This window comes from Zingiber officinale, chromosome 7B, assembly GCF_018446385.1.
Source record: "Zingiber officinale cultivar Zhangliang chromosome 7B, Zo_v1.1, whole genome shotgun sequence".
NCBI classification, from domain to species: domain Eukaryota; kingdom Viridiplantae; phylum Streptophyta; class Magnoliopsida; order Zingiberales; family Zingiberaceae; genus Zingiber; species Zingiber officinale.
In genome coordinates this window covers 57460194-57486795 of record NC_055999.1, presented here as the reverse complement: position 1 = coordinate 57486795, position 26602 = coordinate 57460194, and the positions used below count along the sequence as shown (strand labels likewise).

The following is a 26602-nucleotide window of genomic DNA, read 5'->3' as shown; positions in this document are numbered from 1 at the left end:
TTTTATATAAAATATATTAATTAAAAAATATTATTATAATATTTGATTATTATAGATACTTATTATTAAATTAAATAAATATTTTAAAAATTAAGATTAAATAAAAGTCAATATAGGATTAACTGAAGTTCAGAATTAGGATTAAGTAGGTTTAAATTAAATTGAATTTAATTTACTTTAAAGAGAAAAAGATTTTTTTTTCTATATGTTTAAGATGATAAGAATAAAAAAAGAAATTAAAATATGGGGGAGATAGCAGACAATTAAGAGGGGAAAGAATTAACTATTAAAAAAAGAAATTAACAGTTTAAAAAATAAAGAAAAAATTAAATTGAAAAAAAAAACTCAACTCACTATCTTGAATGAGGCCTTCGTGAGGCCTCGCTCAAGACCTCCGTACAACTTCCGTGTGGCCGCAGGGCTTGCACGAAGCCTTCTCACGGTCGCAAGGCCTCATCCTAGGCCTCCACGGGGTCGCAAGTCCTCACACAAAGTCTCTGCGCAGCCGCAAGTCCTCACGCGAGGTCTCAAAGCGGTCATAAGGTCTCACATGAGGCCTCTGCGCAGCTACAAAGTCTCGACCATGAGGTTTCGTTCGAGGCCTCCACGCAATCGCGGGTCCTCACGTGAGGCCTCCGTGGGCCACAAGGTCTTGCGCGAGGCCTTACGCGGCCACAAGGTCTCGAGCAAGGCCTCAGCGCAGCCTCAGTTCCTACTCCACGGTTGATCGATCCTTTAGATAGATCACCCCTGAACAACCATATTTTTCTCCTTCACAAAACTCTTCCAGAGGCAGAGTTACGTCTTATAAAATCTCAAGGAGCGAAATCACCTTTTTCTTCTTGAGGATCTATAATGTAACATGCTCATAAATTGCTAGGAACGTTAGCCTTTAATCCTGCTCCAACTCCTTTTATAGCTTTCATTCAATAGATTTTTCATTGTTGCTCAATGTCCATTAGTCAACTATTGACTATTTCATTGTTGTCGTTAGCAAATTTTGTCATTGTCGCTTTGTATACAATTCCCTCCACGCACTATAGCAACAAACGATTGGAATTTGTCAACAGCCGACTAAAATTTGTAATCGACTCACTAATCGACTCTGCTATGAACAGAATCATTCTCCATCGACTAATAAACAATATCAATCAACTCAAATTACCACAAATGGATCATAACCCCAAAAATCTCCTCATTTGAGATTTGGGATTTCTCAATTGATTTGTCCATCAGTGACCGGATCAAATAACCATGCACACAACCACTTTTATCCAACCATACCAAGTTACGACAGCCATTTGTCAACTAGTGCGCTAACTTTGACCATTTCTAAGGTCAAGTCCACCTATGTTGAGATCCTACCCTTGCTCAAGTATATTCTCTCAACACTCAACTCTCACGAAGTTATATCTACCTAACTCTCACGAAGTTATATCTACCTAAAATCCATCTTATAATATGCCACGTCCTTCGAATACGCCTAAGCCTAAAGCCCCTCTCCATGTCATTCTTCACGCCTTTACCTTAAATTCTAGTACCCTCTTCTAAGATTTAAAATCTTGACCCATGCCGAGGTTTCTATCTCAAACCGGAACAATACGATTTCGGTATCGTATCGTGCCGTGCTGATATGGTTTCGATATTTTTTTATTTATATATAATAATTATTAGATAAATATATTTATGGTGTATAATTTAAAAATAAATTATATATTGATTTTATATAAATTCTCAATCATTGGACAATGTAATATGGTTAAAAAATAATTAAATATAGTTTTATTTAAATAAAATTAATCTATCAATAACTTGAATTAAAATTGACGCATCATAATATATTAATTAAAACTGATACATCATAATATATTACTTTACTTATACCAAAAGAAGCTGCGTGAATCAAATGAAAGCATTGATTCTTACAACATTCTATTTAGGTAAATAATATAAATTTTAAATAGTAAAAAAAATATCAATTAAACAGTAAATAGTAAAATAGTAAAAATAAAATAAAATAATAAAAATATATCAAAACATAAATTTAATTTTTAAAAAATAAAAAAAAAATAGAATATAAATCAGAATTATTATATATTTTTTAGAATTTTAAAATGGAATTTAAAATAATAAAAATATTAAAATATAAATCAAAATTATTATAATTTTTTTAAAATTTTAAATGAAATTTAAAATATTAAAAAAATAATTTTTCTGAATATTAATTAAATAAAATTTATTAAAAAAATTTAAATATATTTTTTATATATTTTATTGGGATAATTAAATTAGCATTTACAAAAGTTTGTTTAAAATATCACACATGGGAATTGTTTAAATTAATTAAATGAACATTTTAATTTTTGATAGTCAAAATATCGTCACAGGACAACGGTAGATCGCTGGGGTCGCGGCGAATAGCGGGAGGTTGTCTGGCAGCACCAAAGGCGTCACCGGACTCTTCCGACGGCGCCTAAAGGTCCAGCAACGCCGGAGGCGTCCCACGATGCCTTCAGCACCATCGCGGGAGCGTGATGCCTTCGGCGTCAAAGGCATCACGGGATGCTTCTAGCGCCTCCGAAAGCGTCCAGTGACGCTTCCGGCGCCATCGGAGGTGTCCCGCGACTCCTTCGACACCACCTGCTACGCATCAAGATGGGGAATCTTAAGGTGTTGGTTTTGGCCGAGAGGCGGAACGGTAAAAATCGCCTGTGCCGCCCGACACGGAACGACATTAAAGTCCATGCCCTCTTCTCTAATGCTCCTTGTGTATCCCTCAGATGCTTCACATAATCCTTCACCGATATTCACGGACCTCATATGTCCATCGACCTTAGTTGTGTCAAGTCATCTCCATGTGTATTTCTCCAAATCCTGCAAGACTCAAATATACACATCAAGACCAAAGGCAAACCTAAATTAAACACTTTTCCCACACATCAAAAACTATTGTATAACCGTTCTTAGTCACCAAGAAGATCAATTATACCAACAATCTTCCCCTTTTAATTTGTGACAATATATTTAAGTTAGATAAAATATGAATAAAATTTTGGACATTAAAGTAGGTTTATACTGTGCTCTCTCTCATAGGAGGTTTAAATTTCAAATTTTGTATTCAAGGTGAGAAATTTAAGTTTCTAACTTAAATAGTACCATTTCTCCTCCCCCTTTGAGACCATCAAAAAGATTGCACCATCCAAATCATACTTTAAGATATTTTATCAATTATCAAAATAGTGTAAACTTGCATTTTGAAACATTTCCAAGTCTGTAAACTGAAATCAGAGATCTATTTCATCAAAAATAACCTTAAAACTTCGAACCTGAAGTTTTTTCTTAAGCCAAACGACCAAGTAGTAGTCAACTACTCCAAGTACCAATCAACTATTAACTTTGAACATCAACTGATTTCTAAACTCCTCTAGGGAACCAAGTTTAGAAATGCATTAACAATTCATGAAACCTTGAAAAAACAATGCATTAACAATTCGTGAAACCTTGAAAAATCATGAAGTATGACAAACACATTTGTTTTAAGTCATTTCATCATGGAAAAATAATTCTTCATAAAAAGCCTTTTTAATTTTCAAAATTGACTACAAACTCAAAATTCCCAAAAAAAATTTGTAATTATGTATCAACTTTGAAACCCTTGTTTTGACTTCTTAAGTTTAAAATCCATAACAATAAGTTTTCAAAACCTTAAATTGTATTTTTCAACAAAAAAAAATATCCTACCATGATCTTAGAACCAATTGTACACTATAAATACATTGGTCTTCCCCATAATTGATCAATGATTACTATCTATGGTTTCATTAAGATGCCTCAAAAAATGTGAACCATTAGTACCATCGTAACATCTCATATGGTATCTATATGTTCAACACAAAAATTAAATGATACCTATAGTTTTGTTGTGAGATATAAATAAGGTATGTGTTCATAACATTCTACCCATGCTAAGTACCAAGTCAACCATTTATAAATGATGTGAAGTAATTTCCATTATGGTTAACTATCTTACGATCCTCTAAGAGGTAAGAATCGATTTGGGCATCCAAAATTGGTTGTGTCCAACCGGATTCACCAAATACTCCTTAAGGATACATTTCCTAGCTACCATTCTTGCCCTTGATTGCCCCTAGCAATTAGATTGTAGGATCTTTCATGCTTTTACCCTTTGTATCCTAATTCATTTTTACTATAATTCAGTCTTTAGCTCCTTATAATCACGTTCAATGCTCGAGGAGTTAGAGCTAATGTGAACTTTTCTAGAGCTAATGTGAGTTTATACTTTTTTCTCTTAAGCCCTTTTTTCTTCCTCTAATTTTTGAAAATTTTCAAGAGAATGAGCAACTTCTAATCTATCCTCCAAAATATTAATTAATTCCTTCAAATGAATATTTTTACTTTTGCTTTATACAATAATCGAGTTAAACTAGAAATTGCATCAATTAAATTTTTTGTAGATGAGTTTCGTACTTCACTTACTATATCATCCAATTCAGATAAGTGAGCTCCCACCTCCTTTCTTCTTCTCCTGATGAAATTGAGACACCATCATCAAATGCCATGGGGCAATACTAGCCTGGTACCTATTCCCTCCTTCCAATGAAGATGATGATGAGGAGGAGGAAGCAACGTATATGTCATCCCATGTTGCTTGCAAATTCCTCTCCTCCAACCTTATTTTTTTTCCTTTTGCCGCCTTCTTCTCTTCCTTTTTCTTCAATAAGAGGCATTGGTCTCTTATTAATGTGCTCGTACCGCAAGCGTACGGCGTTGCCAAATAATAAAAATATTGAAATCAAGTACTAGTCCAAATGCGAAACTAGTTATCTAAATGAATTGGAATCAAGAGAATCGTGTATAAGAAAACAAACTAAGAAAGCAAATGAGAAGTAGTGGGGAAAATCAGTTTTAGGAAGCAATTTTAGGACTTCGGTTTCACCACGCTGATCATTGACACCCTAAAAGTAATTCACTCTTTTACCTATGTTTTTGATATGCATGAAAGTAGTCTATCCTGCGGTACCCAATACTTCCTCACAATATCGCTATATCTATCCAAACGTAACGTCTACTTTCAAGGTAACCTTACTAGAGCGATCACTGTCTTAGGGAGACTCTTGTCACAATGCCCCATGATCCTCTAAGCGTTATCTGTTACTTGGTCACGTCGAATCAAGATAGACCAATTAAGCTTCGTCATAGCCAACGATGCTCTCAAAAGGTTTTGAACTATTTTCGTGAACAAACCCTCAAGTTCAGGCTTGATAGGTCAGAGAATTTGGATCACCTCTCGGTCCTTCCTTGCATTTATGTGGTATGACAATGCACACTAGCACCGTAGTCATGTATGCATACTAAAATCGGATCATGAATCAAACACGTCATGCAATAAAAAGAGATAAAATAATAGAAAATAGTGTCAACAATGCATCGGGCTACTCCCTAATCCTAGAATTAGGAAAACTACTCCATGAGATAGAGATACAGCACAAAGACATGAAGAATAGCATTCTACAACTCCTATCAAAGAGAAAAGAGAGAGAAAGCTTAGTCATGGATGTCGTAGTCGTCTTAAGAAGATCTCCAAGCTCTTCGATGGACAGAATCTTCGCGACTCCTTGGAAATAACTCTCCTAAGGTTCCTTGTCAAGACGAAACCCTTTGATAGGAAGGGGAGAATCCCTTGATCCCTCAATGCCATGTAGCCGCCACCCCTTGCCTCCTTTTATAGCTTTAAATCCTTGTCAAAGTATTTAAAAAAGTAAAATAACTCTAACATAAATTCCTAAAAGGTCGAGGCGGCTTAACTAATTTCCTAAAATCAAGGGAGCAACTAACAAATATTTCCTAAAATCAAGGAGAGACTAATAAAGTTTCCTTAAAATAGGAGAAACGCCACCATCTGACCACGGTCGTGTTGGAAAGCACGACCAGGCCATGTTGGCTCTTAGTCATCAATGTTGGGTAAAACACGGCCGTGTCAGGGGACACGGCACCTTGTCCGGCTTTGGATTCTCCTTGTTAGAGGCATCAGTGCAAAACATGATGCACAGCCGTGTCAGGGGACATGGTCATATCATGCATCATGTTGCAATGCATGCTTCCAAAGACTTTTATCTCCAATTGAGCTCTAAATTCATGTTTGTCAATGATAATGCACAAAGAGCAGTTTTTTGAACTAGAAAGAACAAAACAATACAAAAGCTATGAAACTATGCAAAATATGCTCATGTAATGAAATGAAATGCATGCAAAACTATACCAAAACATATGCATGAAACACATATCACATATATAACCTTCTTCATGGCAATTAGAGCATCTTACCCTGCATTTGTCATTCTTCTTCTTCCTTACATACTCTTAACATCATTTTTATAAAATTTTAAAGTTTTAAAAGCTATACTTACCTTTCTTATCATATATGCCTCCACATTGCTACTCATGGAAGAACACGATGATTCAGATGATGATTTCAGTGAAGTGGGAATTTCTACTTCTTCCCTTTATCCATATTTGCCACAAGAGTCACTCCTCTTAATCTATGAATCTCTACTTCTTCCAACCCGACGTCGTGTTTCATGCAATTTGATAATCGAAAAGAAGTCATCCAAATATTATACCTCTAGATTCTTTGATTTATAAAAGGAATCTACTCTGAACATTCACTATAGGGTTCTTAAGTCATTGATCATACTCCTTAACATGTCACAACTAGAAATTGTTTCTCTAATGTTTCTCAAACCAGTTACCAATTCTTTGATCTGTGCATATAAACTTGCTAGTTTCTCCGCTTCCTCCAATTTCAAATTATTGATTTATGATCTTAGGTCTTTTCTAGCTAATTTTGCCTTCATCGTTCCCTTATGAATTTCAACTAATCTCTCCCACAATTCCTTGGCACACTCATGTCTTCCAACTCACTTGATCTTAGGGGAGCACACTCAATAAATGATGTTTGGCTTTTGAATTCACGATGTACTCCTTCCTTTTCTTCTTGATTCATTTACTATCTTCTAATTCATTCCCCTTATTGTGCCTAGGTATTAAAACATATAAATAAGAAAGACATGATTATAAACAAAGACACTAAGATGTAACGTGGTTTGGTAGCCTCAACACCTACTCCATGATCTATTAATCCTTTAGGTGGATCACCCCCGAACATCCACTATACTTTCTCCTTTGTGGAACTCTTTCATAGGCGGAGAAACCTCTTACAAAATCTAAAGAATTTACAAAGAAATACATTTTAGAATGCTTAGAAGAATTACAATAGAGCTTTGGAATTGCTTGTAATATTTTGGGAATGTTAGCCTTCAATCCCACATAGCTTTCATTCGGTTGGTTTATTGGTCAACTTGAATTCTTCAGCTGTTCAACTATTGTCGTCAGCAGGTTCGACCGTTTATCAATGGATCCCTCCATGTTGGCATTATAGTAGCAGTCGATTGGACTTTGTCAATAGTCGACTCACTAGTTGACTCATTCACCAACATAACTAACCATTCTATTCACTGGCTAATCGGACCCAATCGACTACATTTGTCTAAATTTCACTAGTAAACTCATATAGTTCATCCATCAATTGACTAGACTGAAAAACCACGAATAGAAACCACTTCTGTTCAACCGTTCAGCCATCAATTGACAAGTATTAAGTACCAACTGGTACACTAACTCTAATAAGTCTGCTTATATTAAGATTCTATCATTACCTAGGTACAGTCTCTCAATAATCAATTCTCAAAGGATTATACCTGAAGAATCGAGAAAGTGCGATAGAAGGAGAGAGGTGAATATCGCTTTTTTAAAAAACTCTTTCTTTTGGAATGTTTAAAACACGAGTAGTGCAGTGGAAAGTAAAAACACGTTTTGGTTACTTGGTTCGGAGCCTAGGTCGACTCCTACTCCAAGGCCCGCGACCCTTAACCGTGTTGGTTGCTACTCGGAATACCGTCCTAGTTCCCCTATACAAAAATTTGTACAAGCATAGAACTATCCTAGCTACCCATGTGCTCTACTAAAGTTAAATTTGGATTGCGAATGATGCTTAACATTATTAATCCAAATTGTCCTTTAGAAGTTAAACTTGGATTGAAAACGATACTTAACATTTTTACTCCAAGTCTAACCGATATGATCTTCTTAAACCATATTACAGAAGTTATCAAATATCTATTTCAAAGATCGGTTTCCAGGTTAAACATAGCGAGGCACTAGGCCTTCTTGGGTATGGGATCATCCACCACTTCCTAGACAAAGCCTCTCAAAGAAATCGGATATTTAACTTCTTGTAGTAAACTAGGTTTAACTACAGAGACCTAAATAGAAACACATTATCGAAACATGAAATCGAAAAATAAAATCGATAACAAAAACAATAACTTAAAATCGATAACCTCTTGTGTTTGGTTTTTCAAGATCTATACAAAAAAATGAACTAGTTATGATGCGGAAACTAATAACTAGTTATACCTTTTGTAGCTTATAGACCTCTTGATCTTCTACTGTATTCCTCTCCTTCTCTTGGACGTCGTGTGGGCGACGATCTTCCAAGATGAAATCCACCCAAGCTTCTTCCTTTGCTTCCAAGATCCGGCCACCAACTAACCTCCAAGGGATGCTAGACAAGAGAGCTTCCTTCTCTTCTTCTTCTCCTTCAAGCAACCAGCCACCAAGAGATCACCACACTAGATGTCGCCGGCCTCCAAGGAAGAAAACAAAAGGAGAAGAGAAAAGGACAAGGGCCGGTCACCAAAGGATTGGAAGAGATGAATAGAAGATGTGTTATCTCATGAGGCACCCCTCCATCTCTTTTATAATCCTTGGTCTTGGCAATAAAGGAAAATTTTAAACATAATTAAAACTTCCTTATATTCCTTGCCAATGACTAAAAAGGAAAGTTTTAAAACAAAAAAATTAAAACTTCCTTTAATGCTTGTCATGGCCGGCCCTATACTTGTGCTTCAAATAAGGAAAGTTTTAAACACAAAATTAAAACTTCCTTATTTGTTTCCGGTAAGAAATTAAAAAATTTCTCTTTTAAATCCCTTGTTGGTTATAAAAGAAAAATTTTATAAATTAAAATTTCTCTTTTAAAACATGTGGATGGTTACAAAAAAGGAAAGTTTTATCAAAAATTAAAATCTTCCTTTTAACTACAAATAAGGAAAGATATCAAACCTCTTTCTTAATCTTTTGTAGAAAGCTATAAAAAGAAAGATTTTAAAATTAAAAAACTCTCTTTTAAAACCATGGCTTCCACAAAAGGAAAGATTTTAAAATTTAAAATACCCTTTTATTTTAATGTAGTCGGCCACCTAACTTGGGCTCCAAGCTTGGCCGGCCATAAACTTGGCTCCAATCTTTAGCTTGGTCGGCCATAGCTTGGGCTCCAAGCTTGACTTGGCCGGCCACAACAAGATGGGTAATAAGCTTGGCTTTAAGTGGATATAAAGCTTTATAAAATAAGAGGCTACAACAGGGGCCAAGAGGAGGAATTGGTTTTGGTACCCCGATGAGCTTGAGGTTCCCGTGTTCGCCCCGAACACCCAACTCAAGTTCATCAATAATAACTCATACCACTAAAGAGTTATTATTGAACTACCGCACCAATCCCATATTACATTATGGGCTCCTTCTTATCATGAGTGTGTTAATCTCCCTGTGTTTAAGAAATCAAATGTCCATTAATTAAATGAATTACTGACAACTCACTTAATTAATATCTAGTTCCAAGAGTAGTACCACTCAACCTTATTGTCATGTCGGACTAAGTCCACCTGCAGGGTTACATGACAATCCTTATGAGCTCCTCAAGGGGACATCATCAACCTATATTACTAGGACATAGTTTCATTCTATAATCAACAACTCACCATATAAATAATATCATTTTCCAACTTATCGGGTCTATTGATTTAACGAACTAAATCGCATCCTTTGATAAATTAAAGAAATAAATATTAAGTATACGTGTTTGTTCATGATTAAGAGTATGCACTTTCATAATAACAGAGGTTTTGTTCTTTTATGTAGTCAGTATAAAAAGAAACTACCTCAAATGGTCCTGCTCAATACACTCATAGTGTACTAGTGTAATTTTATAGTCAAGATAAACTAATACCAAATTACACTACAACCATTCTAATGATTTGTCCCATTCCATCTTTGTTGTGAGCTACTATTTATAATTTATAAGGAACTGATAACATGATCTTCTGTGTGTCTCCTCACACCATGTTATCTACAATATAAATTAAATGGACAACTACACTTAGCATAAATGTAGACATTTGACCAATGTGATTCTTATTTCTAAATAAATGTTTATACAAAAAACTAGACTTTTAGTATACATCCTAACAAACCGCACCCTTAGGCAATCCACCAAAACTCTTCTTTCTGAAACCTCTGAAAATAAGCAATTTGTACAATGAAATGAGTAAGATAGTAACAGCCTACTATCTTACTTGAAATTAAATACAAAGCAAGCTAAATAAAATATACCGATACTAGATGTAGGATGAAGCTCGGTCGGTACTCCTTGGATGGAGTAGTCGCTTGCTTGGAGATGAGTAGTAGACTAGTTGAACAGCAGTTTTACAACGGATGAACTCAGAACCAATTCGTTGCCCAGTGTCAGACCTCGAGCTCCTTTTTATAAGAATAGTCAACGTTCGGTCGACTAATCCTCAAGTTCGGTCGACCGAACTCGCTTCCTCCCTTCTTCGTTGACCTCCGATCAGATCTAATCTTCGAGCATTAATGACACTTAATGATTCGGTCGACTGATCCTATTATTCAGTCAACCAAACGGTGAGTTTTCCTCGTTCGTTGAGATTCATTAATGCACCTTTAATGTGATGATAATTCGGTCGACCGATCCACTGCTTCGGTCGACCGATCTGGCTAGCTTCCATCTTTGCTTCTGATCGATATGTACTGTGTCACATCATCAAGGTGGTCAACCAATCCTCTGGTTCGATCGACCGATCAAGCTTCGATCGGAATATGCTCTGCTTTAGTCTGAACTGATTTCTGGTCTGAGTCAAGCTGGTTCGGTCGACCGATCCCTACGTTCGGTCGACCGATCCCTGCAACACAGAGTTAAATAGAATATTCCTGCAACATGAAGGTTAGCACAGTAATATATATAATGCATAAGTAGTATTAGACAGTAGTAGGGGTGTAAATGAACCAAGCCGCCCGTGAGCTATTCGAAGCTCGATTCGATAAAAGCCCGTTTGAGCTCGTTTAATGAGGCTCGTTAAGATAAACAAACCAAGCTCAATCTTCGCAATACTCGGCTCGTTAGCTCGTGAACACGTTCGTTAAGCTCATGAATCAACTTTTAAATTAAAAAAAATAATAGTTTTGATATTAAATTTATAGATTTTACACTCTACTTATGAAAAATATAGATAAATATATTAAATTTATTTATTAGAATAAAATTATAAATTTTAATAAAAATATTATAATTTTCTCTAAATATATAATTTAATTTTTAATGAATATTTAAATTTATAATTTATACTTATTAAGCTTGTTTAGGCTCGATAAAAGCTCGAATAAGCTCGTGAGCCATGAATATATTCGTTAAATAAAGCTCAAGCTCGGCTCGATTATAAACGAGCCAAGCTCAAACATTCAAGAGTTCGGCTCGGCTCGGCTTGATTACACCCCTAGACAGTAGAACTATCTTGATCTTAACTTGAAAACCTTTTCGGTTTCTTCAGTTGGATCAGCGACATAGGGTTTGTTCCCTTCCGGAACACGACCTCTGTCGCTCCTCCAGTTGCTTACCTCAACATACCTGCCAAACCTTTATCCTCTAGACCTATTTGGACTTTGCCGCTTAGCATTGGATCAGCCACCCAGGACTTTCCCTCGATCTTCGATCCCCCAAACCAATCAAGTTTCCCTGCTAAGTGTCGAATATTCTTGACCCACTTGATCTTTCTGCCTAGCTTCCACGATTTTCTAAGTCTTTCCTGCCTAGCCTCCAACTAGGACTTTCCCGGTTGAGTAAACAGCCTGCACACTTGATCAACTTGTTAGATCACAACAAGTCTTAACTTGAACCTTTGACAATATCAAAACTCAGGTTCGATTCTGGTGCTTCCTACACCAACAATACTTATCTCGAAAACATCTTCCAATATGTCCCATGATCCTGTCCGAATCGCTGAACCAACGGACGCTGGGCACATAGCGCTCTCCTAGTCGATGACGTAGGTCTCCTCCTGGTTGCACGAATCTCCGGCGAACCTGCACAGAAGTCGGGCCGGGGAGATCCCCGGCGACGACCCTCCGACGCTCAAGTCAGGCAAGGGGACAGATGAAGAAGGTGGCTGCAGGATGATGACTGGCGTACCTCCGATGAAGAAATGAGAGGTCTTATATAGAGCACCCAAGGAACACCAAGCACCTACATCGGGAAGTCCACATGCCCTGGGCCATACCGCGGTATGGTCCTGTCAGGGGAGCATGTCTGAGGCCGCGGTACGGTCCTAGCCATGGAGCATGTGGACTTCTTCCTCCCGAGCCGAGAGCTCACCCGCCCGGCTGAAGCTCTTCTCCCGACCAGACATATGTGCCGGCCTGGCTTAGAAGACCTCTAGTGCTTGAACACCTTTTCCCTTGTTTCCCTGTGGAACGGCCAGGCGGTCTAATCGCTCAGCCTCTGCCTCCCTTCCCTGCCTCGGCCGGGCGGTTCTTCCGCTCGGCCACTCGATTCCTTGCGTTGGAAACCCAAGCCCCTGGCCGGGTTATCTTTAGTTCCGCTCAGACCAGCCGGTCGGGTCAACCAGGCCGTTACCCGATCACCGGATCACTTGTCTCCCCTTCAAGTCTAGTCGAAGGAAGCTCTTAAGTCCGACTGACTGGACTGTGTGTCCGAGCGGGTGCTCGTCGCCTTTTGTTTTAAAAGTATTCTACAGGTCGCTCGGTGTGTACGCCGAATTCAACCGTTCGGCGCTCGCTCAGATGTGACTCATGCGGCCTGCCGTCGTTGCCGCCTGTCCGAATCTCCTCGGGAACGGCGGCAATCCATTCCATTAAGGCTGCGCGTGCATGGTATGGTGCACATTAAATGCGCCGAATCGCTCAGCGCCACGCGTCGACCATTGCGTGGTGGCGGCGTTACTTATGATGGGACGCCATCGTTTGAAATGGACGGCCCGGCCTCTTCTGCTGCTGCGGCCTCCGGCGATCCAGTTCCTGTTTTTCGGCGGCTACCATCTCACCGGTGATCTTTTCCGCCCGTCTCCTTCTCAGTGAGCCTTCTTTCTTCGTTTACTAGGTCTTCCCTACTCATTTTGCCTCTCTTTCGTTCCCATTCCTCCGATTTCTTGCTGTCCTTTTGTCTTTCCAAGATGGCGAGCTCTTCCGAACCCGCTACCAACGTTCACGGTCCATGGTATACGACCATGGAGAGTCGGTTTGATGAGGAGGACGCTCGGCGTCATGTTCGGACGTACGGGATCCCGGACGACCATAAAATCGAGATACCCTCCCCGACCGGTCGTCCTCATGAACCGCCGCCCAGCACTATTTGCTTCTTCTGGGACCAGTTCCTGGGCGGCCTTAGATTTCCCCCTCATCCCTTTATTTTATTAGCTTGCAACTACTTCCGTATTCCGCTCGGCCAGCTTGTGCCGAACTCCTTTAGGCTACTGAGCGGGGTGATCATCCTCTTCAAACTGAACAATATTCCTCTGGACCCAGCAATCTTTCACTTCTTCTTTTATCCCAAACAGTCCGAGTTGGGTACTTGTATTTTTCAAACTAGAGTAGGTTTTGTTTTGTTCCAAGACATGCCGAGTTCCAACAAGCATTGGAAGGAGCACTTCTTCTATATGCGCCTTCCCGAGCGGCCTGCCTTCCGAACCCAATGGCAGACCGCCGTGCCGACTCAGCCGGAGCTCGGAAGATATAGGAGCAGCCCGGCGTTCCTCCATGCAGCCAGCCGCTTATCCGGTCAGCGGTACAAGATTGACAAGTTGCTCCTCGAGGGCGTATTGTATATCTTCGGTCTTTCTCCCGTCCGAGCTAGCCTTCCCTGCAGGATGTGTAAGCACCTTTTTCACTCTTTTTACCTTTTTATCTAACTGATTTAATTTTTTCTCCTGCAGCCGAAGTTATGTGGCGCGCGAAGGCTACTGAGAGCCCGGCAGCCGAAGGAGAAGGGGGAGCGCAATCCGCTCCTGAGCTGGAGGTCACTCAGTCCGCCTCAGCGGAGGTAGAAGTAGACCTTGTCTCTTCAGCTCCGGCCGAGCTGAGTGTCCATCAGGCTGATGCCGCCACCCTAGATACTCGGCGGAAACGCCCAAGGGACTTTACCCCACGGCCCACTCAGAAGGGCAAGGCTACCGCGTCCGTGGAGGTCCTCTCCCCGGACAGAACCCCGGCGCAGGTCGGAACATCAACGGCTTTTGAAGTAGAGCCCACTGACTCTCCTCGGAGGACTCGTCGTCGCCTACGACGCTTAGGTGAGATTTCCCCTATAGGCGAGTCCTCGGGCCAGGCTACCGCCACCGAGGAAGAGCTGGCCGACCGTCCGGCCCTCAAGATTACCCTCCGACTTCCCTCGGAGGAATATTTGTTGGCTGCTGACCAACCTTCGAGCCCTGTCCACGAGATAACTCTGAAGGGTCCGCTAGCCAAGATCTTCGAGGATGCCCAGGTTCGGGCAGCTCTCATGACTCCGAAGCAGCTCGGGGACAGTAATATGCAACAGGCGACCGGGGTAAATTCCTTATTCTCCCTTAATAATACCACTTTGTATCTTAACTCCGTTATTTCTTATGCAGCGCTGGGCCGAGCAGATCGCTATTAGCCACCGGTTGGCTGAGCTAGAGGATCTCCTGGTGAAACTCCAAGCCACCGGAGGTCCTTCGGCCGAGAAGGAAAAGCAGGCTTTCGAGGCTGAGCAGAAGAAGGTCTCCGATCTGACTGCGGAGGTGGCTCGGCTCAAGAGCCAAGTCAAGAAGTGCGAAGCGGACGCCAAACGTGCTACTGCCCGGAAGAAGCAAGCGATCGCTGATCTGGACAAGATGAAAATAGATGTCCGTGCGCTAGATCAGCGATCCAAGGATCTGGAGACCCAGCTGAACGTCGAGCGGGAGGGCCGTTCGGCAGAACGCACAAAGGCTAAGGTGGACTTGAAGGCAGTCCAAGATTCCTTAACCGCTTCCCGGGCGGTACTCAAAAAATATAAGGAGGGAGAGCCGAGTCGCCTAGCAGCAGCGCGCCAAGAATACCTCCGCTCGGAGCGGTTCGGCAAGGTCACCATGGCGTATCTGAAGAAGGGGGCACCTTCCTGACGACAGCATATTCCCGCCTCCGATCTGACGGCTATGATTGACGATATCCCTGACGCCTTCTTTAATTTTGAGGACCCGGAGTGAGGCGTGTCTTCCAAGTACTTTCAGTATTTCATCCGCTTGGCGGATGTAAAATTTTTGTAATCGCCGCTCGGCATAACTGCCTTTGTTTATTTTGTTTACTCTGTTTGGTGCTTATTCGTAGAGTCGGTTAAGCTCCACGTGTTTCCCACTAAACGACCGATCGGTTAATCAATTGACTTGTTTTCCTCGAAATCGCTTAGCGCTTGGCTATACTGTTTGCATTCAATGAATGCGAAGTATTGGCAAACCGATGGCCGATCGGACTTAATCAATTTAGTACTTGCGAATTGGCGTCCTTAGTTCCGCCCAAGAAGTTCACAATCGCGGGTTCGACTCTAGATCTTTAACGACGGGGCTCGCCGGCGCGCGCGGCTCTCGATCTTTAACGACGGAGCTCGCCGGTCTTCCACCCGGACCGTTTATCTCGTCTCTCGATATTTAACGCCGGAGCTCGACGCCGGATATTTATAATGGTCCCTCGATCTTTAACGCCTGAGCTCGACGGCGGTATTTATAATTTATTTACGGCTCGATCTTTAACGGAGCTCGACGGTGGATATTTATAAATGGCCCGGCTCGATCTTTAACGCCTCGAGCTCGACGCGGTATTTATAAATCGGTCGGCTTCTTGATCTTTAACGACGGAGCTCGCCGGTCTTCCGCTCGGACGCTTATATACCGGCTCGTCTCTCGATATTTAACGTCGGAGCTCGACGGCGCGGATATTTATAACCGGCCCACGGCCTCGATCTTTAACGCCTGAGCTCGGAGTATTTATCGCTTGGCTCTCGATCTTTAACGACTGAGCTCGTCGGCCCGCCGGACGCTTATAGACGTCTCGATATTTAACGCCGGAGCTCGTGATATTTATAAATGGCCCGGCGCGCTCTCGATCTTTAATGCCGAGCTCGACGGGCGCTATTGGGGCGCTCGATCTTTAACGCCGGAGCTCGACCGCAGGATGGCCCTCGATCTTTAACTTGAGCTCGATATTGCGGCCTCAATCTTTAACGCCTGAGCTCGGGGTATTTATAGCGGCTCTAGATCTTTAACGACGGAGCTCGTCGGCGGGTATTTATAGCCCGGCGGCTCGATCTTTAACGACTGAGCTCGTCGGCGCGGATATTTATGGCCGGTCCTTTAACGTCGGAGCTCGACGGCGCGGATATTTATAGCTGGTCGGCGCGGCTCTCGATCTTTAACGACGGAGCTCATTACTCTAGATCTTTAACGACGGAGTTCGTCGGTATTCTGTCGGCGCGGCTCTCGATCTTTAACGACGGAGCTCGCCGGCGCGGATATTTATACTCTCGATATTTAACGCCGGAGCTCGATGATCTTTAGCGTCTGAGCTCGACGGGCTTTAAGGCTAACTCCTTACCAGGCCGAGCGACCTTAGCCTTCGTATCATCTCCCGCTGAACAATATTTATGCCCTACCGAACAGACGGGTCATTCGCCACGAGTTTAAATATATAACCCTCCTACCGATCGGCTCGGGGCCTTCGCCTCGAGCTCCCACTGGAACAAACCTCCCTACGATCGGCCTGGGGCCTCGCCTCGAGCTCCTCTGGATCGGCAAGGGCCTGGCTCGAGCGGATACAAACCTCCCGCCCTCGAGCTCCCACTGGATACAAACCTCCCTACCGACGGTGGGGCCTTCTTTCTCGAGCTCGGATAATTTACCTCGGGGAACGGGGCCTTCTTTATCGAGTCGGTGGCTGATCTTATACACCACGAAGATAGGCCGCCTACCGATAACGCCAATGCTTTTTAACATTTCGCTTCCTACATTTAATATACAACAAACAGAAAATACAGATACATTATATCGCACACCTTTCACCCCCTCCTGAAAGGTCGGAGATAATGCCGCTCACGGTCGATCCAAATCCCAAGCCGCCGACGGCCCGTCCACCCATCTTCCTCCCATGTGGTCAATTCATCGCTGACATCAAACTCCCGCCTGAGGTTCCCAAGAGGGCTCGCATAAGTCAATTCGAGACGGTATCCGCTGAGGAAATGGGCTGTGGCAACATGCTTCCGCCGCCCTGAGGTCGATGTCATTGTTGCTCACCGCCGGCTTCGCATTCTCTTTCCGCTGCCACGAGCTTAGCCTCGATTAGACAGCCGGCTCCTTCGTGAGAGCATTCTCGCGCTCTCGCCCATTGTTTCCGATCGGATGCAGATGACGCCAAATCGATCCCGTCCGAATCAACGAACCAACGGACGGGCACACGGCGCCTCTGACGACGTAGTCTCCTCGGTCGCACGAATCTCCGCGAACTGCAAAGTCGGGCTGAGATCCTCACGACCCTCCGACGCCAAGTCGTGCAAGGGACAATGAAGAAGGTGGTTGCAGGACGATCGGCACGATCTCACTAAGAAACGAGAGGTCTTATATAGCACCCAAGGAACACCAAGCACCTACATCGGAAGTCCACACGCCCTCGGCCATACCGCGGTATGGTCCTGTCAATGTAAATGATACCTAGCCATGGAGCACGTGGGCTTCTTCCTCCCGAGCCGAGAGCTCACCCGCCCGGCTGAAGCTCTTCTCCCGACCGGACATATGTGCCGGCCTGGCTTAGAAGACCTCTAGTGCTTGAACACCTTTTCCCCTGCTTCCCTGTGGAACGGGAAACCCAAGCCCCTGGCCGGGTTATCTTTAGTTCCGCTCGGACCAGCCGGTCGGGTCAACCAGGCCGTTACCCGATCGGCTTACCTTTGGATTGACCTTACCAAGGACCCTCCTTAAAGCGGGGCCCCCTCTTCTTAACACCGGATCATCCCATATCCTTTGGATGCACCGGAGCCCACGACTTCTCTTCATGTCATCTTTCGTGCCTTTACCTTCGAATTTGCTTCCTCGGTTCTTCTCTGATGGACCCTGAAATGCTCCTACCCATCGGATGTCCATAGACCTTAATCATGTCAAGTTATCCCCATGTGTTTTCCTCCAAGTCTTATAAGACTCAAATCTACACACAAAACTAAAGGCAAGCAAACTTAAACACTTTTCCCACACATCAAACCCTATGATGGTTACCAATCACCACGGAGGTCAATTACACCAACAATGATAGTTTTATTGAGATTTTTGTTGTCATTGTGTGCCCCATAAGCTTAAAAAAATCTAAAAGACCGTGAAATAACAACAATACATTATCAAAATAGAAATATTTATGCAATTAAAAGAGAAGAAATATAAAAAGTTAATAAAACAAAAATGATAATACTAAGATGAATTGTGTAACTACTAGAAAAAAAAAGAACACTTATATATAGTTCCAATAAGTGATAAAATGAGAAAAATAAGTTAAGATAATCAAAACATACTGAAAGATGAACAAAAAGGTTTTATGATGCATCCTAAGTTGCTTTTGGCATTTTTCTTTAAATAGGTGAGCCAAGCATGTTGCCTATGGGTGATAAAGAAAAAACTAGTTTCGTTTATACTTGAACCTATTTAGATTAAAAAGAAATACCAAATTTAATACATTTTTCCTCTAGAGAGAGGATGTTTATTTTCTAAAGAGTTAATTTTTGTGATTGATAAAAACTAAATAATGCAGAGGCATGTAACTTTTAAGTGTTAGCCACTTTAGATAATAATTATAATCATGCTAGTTATAAATATGTCCATATAATACATTGCTAAATTGAATTTTCCATTTTAAAATTGGCATATACTTTTTCTATATGGAATACTAGATTTGATTAAATATTATACTTAATTGAATATATGTTAATCATTTTTTTCAATAAAGAAATTTTAATATTGTTTATTCCAAGGTTTAAAATCTCGACCCGTGCCGAGGTTTCGGTCTCAGACCGGAACAATATGGTTTCGGTATCGTATCGTGTCGTGCCGATACGGTTTCGATACTTGATTTTATATATATATATATATATATATAGGTTGTTGTATTAATGTTATGTAACTTGACCATATATGTAAAAACTTCTAAAATAAAATTAGACATTTATATCAATAAAAATGTGTTTTATATGTTTAGGAACTAAGAATATAAAAATAGAGAAGAAAAGTATTATAATATTTATTATTTCAAATCTCAAATTGATTCTAAGATAAAAAAAATATTATCTATAATAATTATATAAATTAACAAAAATCATAATATATATAATAATTATATAATTATAGTTTATAAATATTCTAAATAATATTATATATATATATACACATAAAATCAAATTTATTTTAAAACATTTATTTATATTTTATTTTTTTTAACAATTAATTTTTTTTAGAATTATTTATAAAATTTTAAAATTATTATAAATTTTCAAAATTATTTTAAATTTATAAAAATAATTTAAAGTTTGTTTTTAAAATTATTTTAAATTATCTATTTTTACTTTAATTTTTTTATAATTTAAATAAAATAATAAAAATATAAAATTATATATTTTAATTAGATCAATTAATTAACCGTTTCTTTAATTAATTATTAATTTATATAATATAAAACTATAATTTATATAATAATTAATTAGAATTATATATAAAATATAATAGTTTTATTTAAAAGTTTTAATAAACCCTAATGTTTTCTCAACCTCTCCCATCGCGATTTTTGCACTCGCCGCCGCCTCACCGCAGCCACCGCTGTCGCCGCCTTACCGCAACCGCCGCTTCGCACCGATGATTCGAGGTAGGTCTTCATCCCCAAATTGATTCGTTTTTTCTTCTTTCTTCCTTCTTCTTCTTCATCCTTCTTCTTCTTCCTTCTTTCTTCCTTCTTCTTCTTCCTTTTGTTGCGCCCGTGTGACGCACGCGAAATTGTTGTGCGTGCGGTGCCGGTCCCGAGTCGGAATGGTAAAAATCGCCCATTTCGGGCAGCACGGCTCGAGATTTCATTCACTGGTTTATTCCAGCCGCATATACAATTACATAACATGTATTTTGCACTGTTGATTGTGCATGCTGCTTACATACGCCTTTTAAAACATTGGCAAGTTATAAATTTTATAGTGGATCAAAGTGAGGGAGAAAGAGGGACACGAAACAAAACTCTAGTTAATGCAATTAATAGTGGTTCAATAAAAGTAAATATTAGTAATAATGGAGTTTTACATAAAGTTTAATGGTGATAATACACAGTAAAAAAAATTAAATATCAAATGAATTTAGCAATTACATTTCTTTTGTTTGTTAAAATGGCACTATCGCACACCTTGCACACGTTACATGTTAAAACATTTTTCATTTAAAAAATAAATCTATTAATCATTCTCTATTGTTTTCACTTCTATGCTTTCACAATTTCATGTGTATTAATTAAGTAATATGTTTCATATTTTTGATAAATTGGTAATTATAGCTAATTCGTAACATATACTAAAGTAGGACATGAAAGATAGGTTCTAGTTAATCATCCTATTTAGGTAAGAGATAGAAATTGTTGGTGTTGGAAGCACCAAGTAATCAAACCTGATTTTGATATTGACAAAGGGTTCAAAATTAAGTTGTGTTATGAGCTAAAAGATTAATTAAGTGTGCAGGTAGTTCAACCAGAAAGTCCTAGAATTTTTTCAACTTACTTAAGGGGAGATATCAAATTAATGGGGATGGAGCATTTTTTCAAAAGGAAAGCCCTAGTTGCAGCTAGGCAAAGAAGTCCTAGTCTGTGGGACTGGGCAAGGAATTCCTGGTTAGTGCGACTAGGCAAGAAGACTTGGCCGATCTAGTACACCATGCAGAAGTCTAGACAGGTATAGAGGCTCGAACATCTAGTAGTTCGATGGGTCTAGAGGACCAGATATTGAGAGGAAGCCCTAGGTCAGAGGATCAGATGCTGAGCAGAAATTCCTAAAACTGTCAAATTATTTCTGCTTTTATGTTTTTATTATGCTTGTTATGCTAACTTTATAATGCAGGAAGGTAGTCGGAGTCCCAAAAAGGAGCTAGGCGTCCAGAAGTTCGAGTGGTCAAATGGATTTGGGCATTCGGGATGGCTAGAATCCTACCACGTGCGCAGCTGAGTTGCATGTTCTAATTGGCTGGCACACGTCAGCTTCCAAGCGCTAGGGAGTGGTCCGACATTAGGGAATGGTCTAGCGCCCCGTAAGGGATAAAGGTGACTCGGATAAAGTTTCAACTTAGTGCGGCCACGTCAACTGTCCAAGTGTCCTGAGGTGGTACAAGCGCCTGGAGTGGTCCAGACATCTGGATATGGATAAGTTAGCGAGGAAAGGGGGTGGGATAGGCCTCAATAGAGATGTCTGGAGTAGTCCAAGCGCCTCAAGTCAACCTAATAAAGACTCTTTGTCCAAGAGTTCAGTACAACTTTTTCTAACATCTTCAAGCACTCCAACTGTAGTTTCACTCCCGAAATGCCAACGTCATAGTTATTTAAGGCGTAAGGTGCCTAAAAGCGTATAAGTGTGGTGGAGCCTGAGGCGCAATGCACAAGGTGAGGCGTACGCCGTACCAAAGTAAGGCACTCCGGGTATAAATTTTTACAATTCAAATATATATAGGGAATTTCTACTAAAATATTTCACTAATAAAACTATAGTGAATAAAATATTAAACAATAATGTAAATATAAAATTCACTAGTAAATAAATACATTATACACATAATTCAAATTACAAAAAAAACTTCAAATATCTAAATCATCAAAATCTTTCATCATCTTTCTCAATGATATTATTATCATCATCGCCCGATGTTTCAAATTTGTATAGTTGAACCTTCATCAAGAGACTTGCCTAGCTGCGCCTTACGGCTAGCGCTTTTAATAACTATGACCTACGCTACACCGAGACTCTACTCCGACAAACGTGCAAAAGTCTACAGCTTAAGATTGTCAGTATACTTGGTGTATAATTTCATTTCGTCTTATTCATACTTCATTTTTAAGGACGCTAAAGTTGTTACCGATCCTAACCTTTGTAATCGACAGATTGATAGTGAATTGCCTATCAAAAGCGATCAACGATAGCATAGCGTGGACTAGCAACATAGCTGTGAACTACGTAAAAAAGAAAGGTGTTAGTGTTGTTTCTATTTTCTGTTTCCGTTGCTATCTCTCGAATTTCCAAAAAATCGTGAAAAAGCAACACGCGTTATTGAACCCCCAGCGCTCAATTCGATCCTATGGAAATCACCTCAAACTAAACAATAATTACTATTTTTCATATTTCCAAAGAATGCTCATAATAATGTTATAGTAGATCCCTTTTAGTTGCAAGAGGAAGTTTTATCCAATACTAGTTGCTTATACTAATCTTTGCTAATTTGACCCATTGCTTATCAATTTTGACGCAACTAACTTGGGCACTGTAAGTGTTTACTACATTTAAACCATATTTACATATTATATAATTGGCATGGCAGATTAACATTCAAAATTATTCACAGAGTAGCCATCTTAAAATAACAGAATAGCTGTTGCTACTAAAGAAAATGGTATTTCCTGTGATGGATTTCTGAAATTATGATGATACTTCATTTATAAATTCCCCAAGAGAAAACAGGTTTCTCTCTTTAAATCCACAATCCACTTTAACTTTCACAGTATATGAACTTCCAAAATTTGATAACAGTGGTCTGAGCTCATTAAAAGCACCTAGTACGACAATGAGACTGAGCATTTACCTTCTTAGCAAGTGAGGTGGCAACCATGTTGGAAGTGGCAATCGACAGAAACATGAACACGTAGCACAGGTAATCGCAAAACACTGTCCCCGGCCCTGATAAAAACCAAACACTCCATAATCGAACCCGATACAAGTAATTCCACACCAAAGGGAATCAAACCAATTTAAATATCCGACCAATAACAGGAACCAATCAAGTACCATTCAAGCAGCCATCAAGGAAGGTAATTACCAAGCGCAGCGAGCTCCAAGGAGCTTCCCTGGCCTATGACCATTGTATCGATGAGACTCATCAACGGACCGCAAATCCAGAGCCCTGTCGCCGGCCCAGCAAACATTACGATATCCTTCATTTGCTTTAAAATGTTAGGGGACTCCGATTTCTCGTCCTCCGCCTCTGCCCGAAGAATTTCGACTTCAGGTACATCCGTCTCAACACTATCACCCTCGCAAAGCATTGAGACACCATCGACGATCTCGTTACCTTGGGGATCGCTTCTTGCGGCCGCAGCGCGCTGCGGAAGATCGCGAGGACTGGCTTTGATTTGAATCCTTGATGCGGCGACAACGGAGAGAGGCGAGAAGGAAGCGAGGCGGCAATGCGGACGAGTAAGGCGGGCGAGGGAGTAGCCGGGAGGAATGAGCGGGCGACAGGTGAAGAGGCGGAGATCCATCCGGAATGGTAGACCTTCGGCGAGGCGTGTAGAGCACGCACCACTGCGATTCAGAACAGAGAGCACTAGCCCGCTTAAATTAGAAGTGAGACCAGTTTCGAGTCCGACACAAGCGGACTGGAATGCTTTCGGACACGTGCGACACCTGGGTTGAAACACGTGCTGCACTTTTAGGTTGTGTTTAGAGACGTTAAATTAGGTATGATATGACTCATATACGACTAATCGAACTATTTGAGCATCACTGTAATTGATGGTGATAAAAGATGAATATATTTATCTTTAATATTTTTATAAATTTATCTCAAGATTAATATGAAGAAGATAAATCATGAACGACAATTAATTTTTGGAATAATAGACCACTTAAGGTATATCTATTACGAGATGTCTAAGGGCATCGTCGGAGTTAGTGCGTAGGAGTTATTATAAGATGTCTAAGGCCTCGGGTCTATCACTTGGGGGTCGTTAATATGGTGATTCCATATTTTTTTACTACGAGATGTCTAATTCCGTAGGGGCATAGCACAGTTGGTACTCAGATGCTGATTCTGATTTACATTAGGACGAGGGGTCAATTCTCATGGGGTTCATTTTCTACAAGAAAAAAAGTTCACTCATATAGGAGCCCATTGCATACTTTGATTTACCTGTCTATATCTTGTTATGATACTGAGCCACTTGGGATGAGCGACATCATATTTTGTCACTGATAGATCGGATACGAGCGATAGAGGGGGGGTGAATATCACTTTCTTTAAAACTTATCTTTTTCTTTTCAATCAGAATTGTGCAGCGGAAAATAAGAAAAGGGACAAAGTTGTTTACTTCGTTCGGAGTCTAGCTCGACTCCTACTCGAAGGCCCGCGGTCCTTGACTGCTCCGATGGGCAAAACACTATAGCCCTTCTTTCCGAAATCCTGGGAAAGAAGTGGATCGTACAGATACAAAGATGTAAGATATTAACACTCCTACTATCTTACATGAAATTAAGTGCAGTACAGAATAAGATATATCGACAATAGTAGTTGTAAGTTGAAGCTCGGTCGACACTATCGGACGAAGTGGCTTGTAGAGTTGACGAAGACTTGTAGCACGAGCAGCTTGCAGAAGAGCACTTGAGTCAATCAAAAGTTCTGTATTCACCTCAGACTTCAAGCCTCCTTTTATAGGTATACTGGACGTTCGATCGACCGATTCTCTTGTTCGGTCGACTGAACACACTCCCTTCCTTCCTGGCTGGAGTCTGACGCTAGCTCGATATTCTGCATTAATTGGTCTTTAATGGTTCGATCGACCGATCCATCTTTTCGATCGATCGAACAAGCTCTTTCCCTGTTCTTCGAAATCTGTCGAGATCTTTCTTTAATGCGGCTTTAATGTTGATTGGATCGGTCGACCGATCCCTAGGTTCGGTTGACCGATCTGCTTCTTTTCCTTTACTGTTGATCGGTGCTAATGAACTGGCAGTGCTGAGTCATTAAGGTTTGATTGACCGATCTTACTATTCGGTCGACCGATCATGCTTTGACTGGACTCTGGTATGATCTGTTCTGAACTGATCACTGCTTTGAGTTGAACTAGTTTGGTCGACCGATCATCCCGTTCGGTCGACCGATCGGACAGAACCTGCAAAATAGTGTTAAGCAAAAACATCCTGCAAAACAGAGATTAGCACAGTAGTATAAAATGCATGAGTAGTATGAAAGACAGTAGAACTGTCTTGATCTCAACTTAGAAACCTTCCCGGTTTCTTTAGTTGGATCAGCGACCTAAGGTTGTTCCCTTCGGGAACCCGACCTCACCGTCGCTCCTCCAGTTTTTTACCTCAACTTACCTGCCAAACTTAGATCCTTCAGATCTAGTTCGGACTTTTCACTTAGCTTTGATCGGCTCCCCAGGACTTTTCTCTTGATCTTCGGTCCTCCAGACCTCTCGATCACATTGCTAAGTTTCTGGTCCCCTCGACCTACTTGGACTTGCACCTGGGTTCCACGATCTGCTAAGATTTCTCCTGCCTAGCCTCCAACTAGGTCTTTCGCGGTTGAGTAAATATCCTGCGCACTCAGTCAACTTCTTAGATCATAACAAGACTTAACTTGAACCTTTGACAACATCAAAACTTAGGTTTGATTCTGGTGCAACTTACACCAACAATCTCCCCTTTTTGATGTTTGACAACTAAGGTTCAAAGTTAAGTTAAAAATATGCATTAAGTAAATAAACAAGTAATTTTTAAATTTTAACTCTCCCCCTGAATTCACTATCTCTCCCCCTTTTACACACATCAAAAATAGGGAAAGACTCAAAAATCAAGTATAAGTAAGATAGAACCTTAAAGTTTAAAAAAATTTAACACTTTAAAAAGTTTAGCTGGGTTGATAAAGAGAATTAATCTTTTATTTGTAAAAGAACATTAGCAATCCAGTATAATTAAAATTCTCAAGGTATAGTAATTTCGAAAGAAAAAAGTAGTTTTGATTTTCGAAAATAATTTTTAAAAGAAACTAAATTTTGAAAAGAAAAAAATTACTGAGTTAAAAGAATAAATTTTAAAAATTGGACTAAGTGAAAAAAAAATTACCAAGAGTATTTTAAAAAAGTGTATAAAAAATGTGTGAAAATGATAAAATAAAAAAAAAATTTAGAGTATTTTAAATAAATATCGAGGTAAAAAGTATTTGAATAATTTTGAACATTTTTTATAATTTACTAAGTTAAAAAAAAATTAAAACCCGTTTTTAAAGAAATTTTTATGAAAATATGTAACGATAAAAGTCAAAGCTCCCCCTAAAATTGATACTAATCCTAAAAGTCCAAGCATGGTTAGAAAAACTAAGAAAAAAGTGTCCTTATGATGAAA

The 26602-nt window shown here is 40.2% G+C and overlaps 1 protein-coding gene across 10 annotated transcripts in view; it reads right to left on the bottom strand.

Moving 5' to 3' along the window:
- LOC122005767 (protein DETOXIFICATION 46, chloroplastic-like) overlaps positions 1–23785 on the bottom strand; it is a 124398-nt gene extending 100613 nt beyond the window's left edge. For 4 of the 10 annotated variants that reach the window (XR_006118533.1, XR_006118534.1, XM_042560955.1 and 1 more), the window contains exons 1-2: positions 23298–23785; positions 23064–23158 (exon numbers count right to left, since the gene is read on the bottom strand). Coding sequence is in view for 4 of the 10 variants with exons in the window: in XM_042560955.1 (XP_042416889.1) it covers positions 23064–23158; positions 23298–23739 (537 nt within the window). In the remaining 6 variants the exon portion in view is untranslated. Of the gene's footprint in view, positions 1–23063; positions 23159–23266 lie in introns of all 10 variants that reach the window. The other 6 variants (XM_042560958.1, XM_042560959.1, XM_042560962.1 and 3 more) reach the window with 4 other exon arrangements.
- Positions 23786–26602: the final 2817 nt, after the last annotated feature.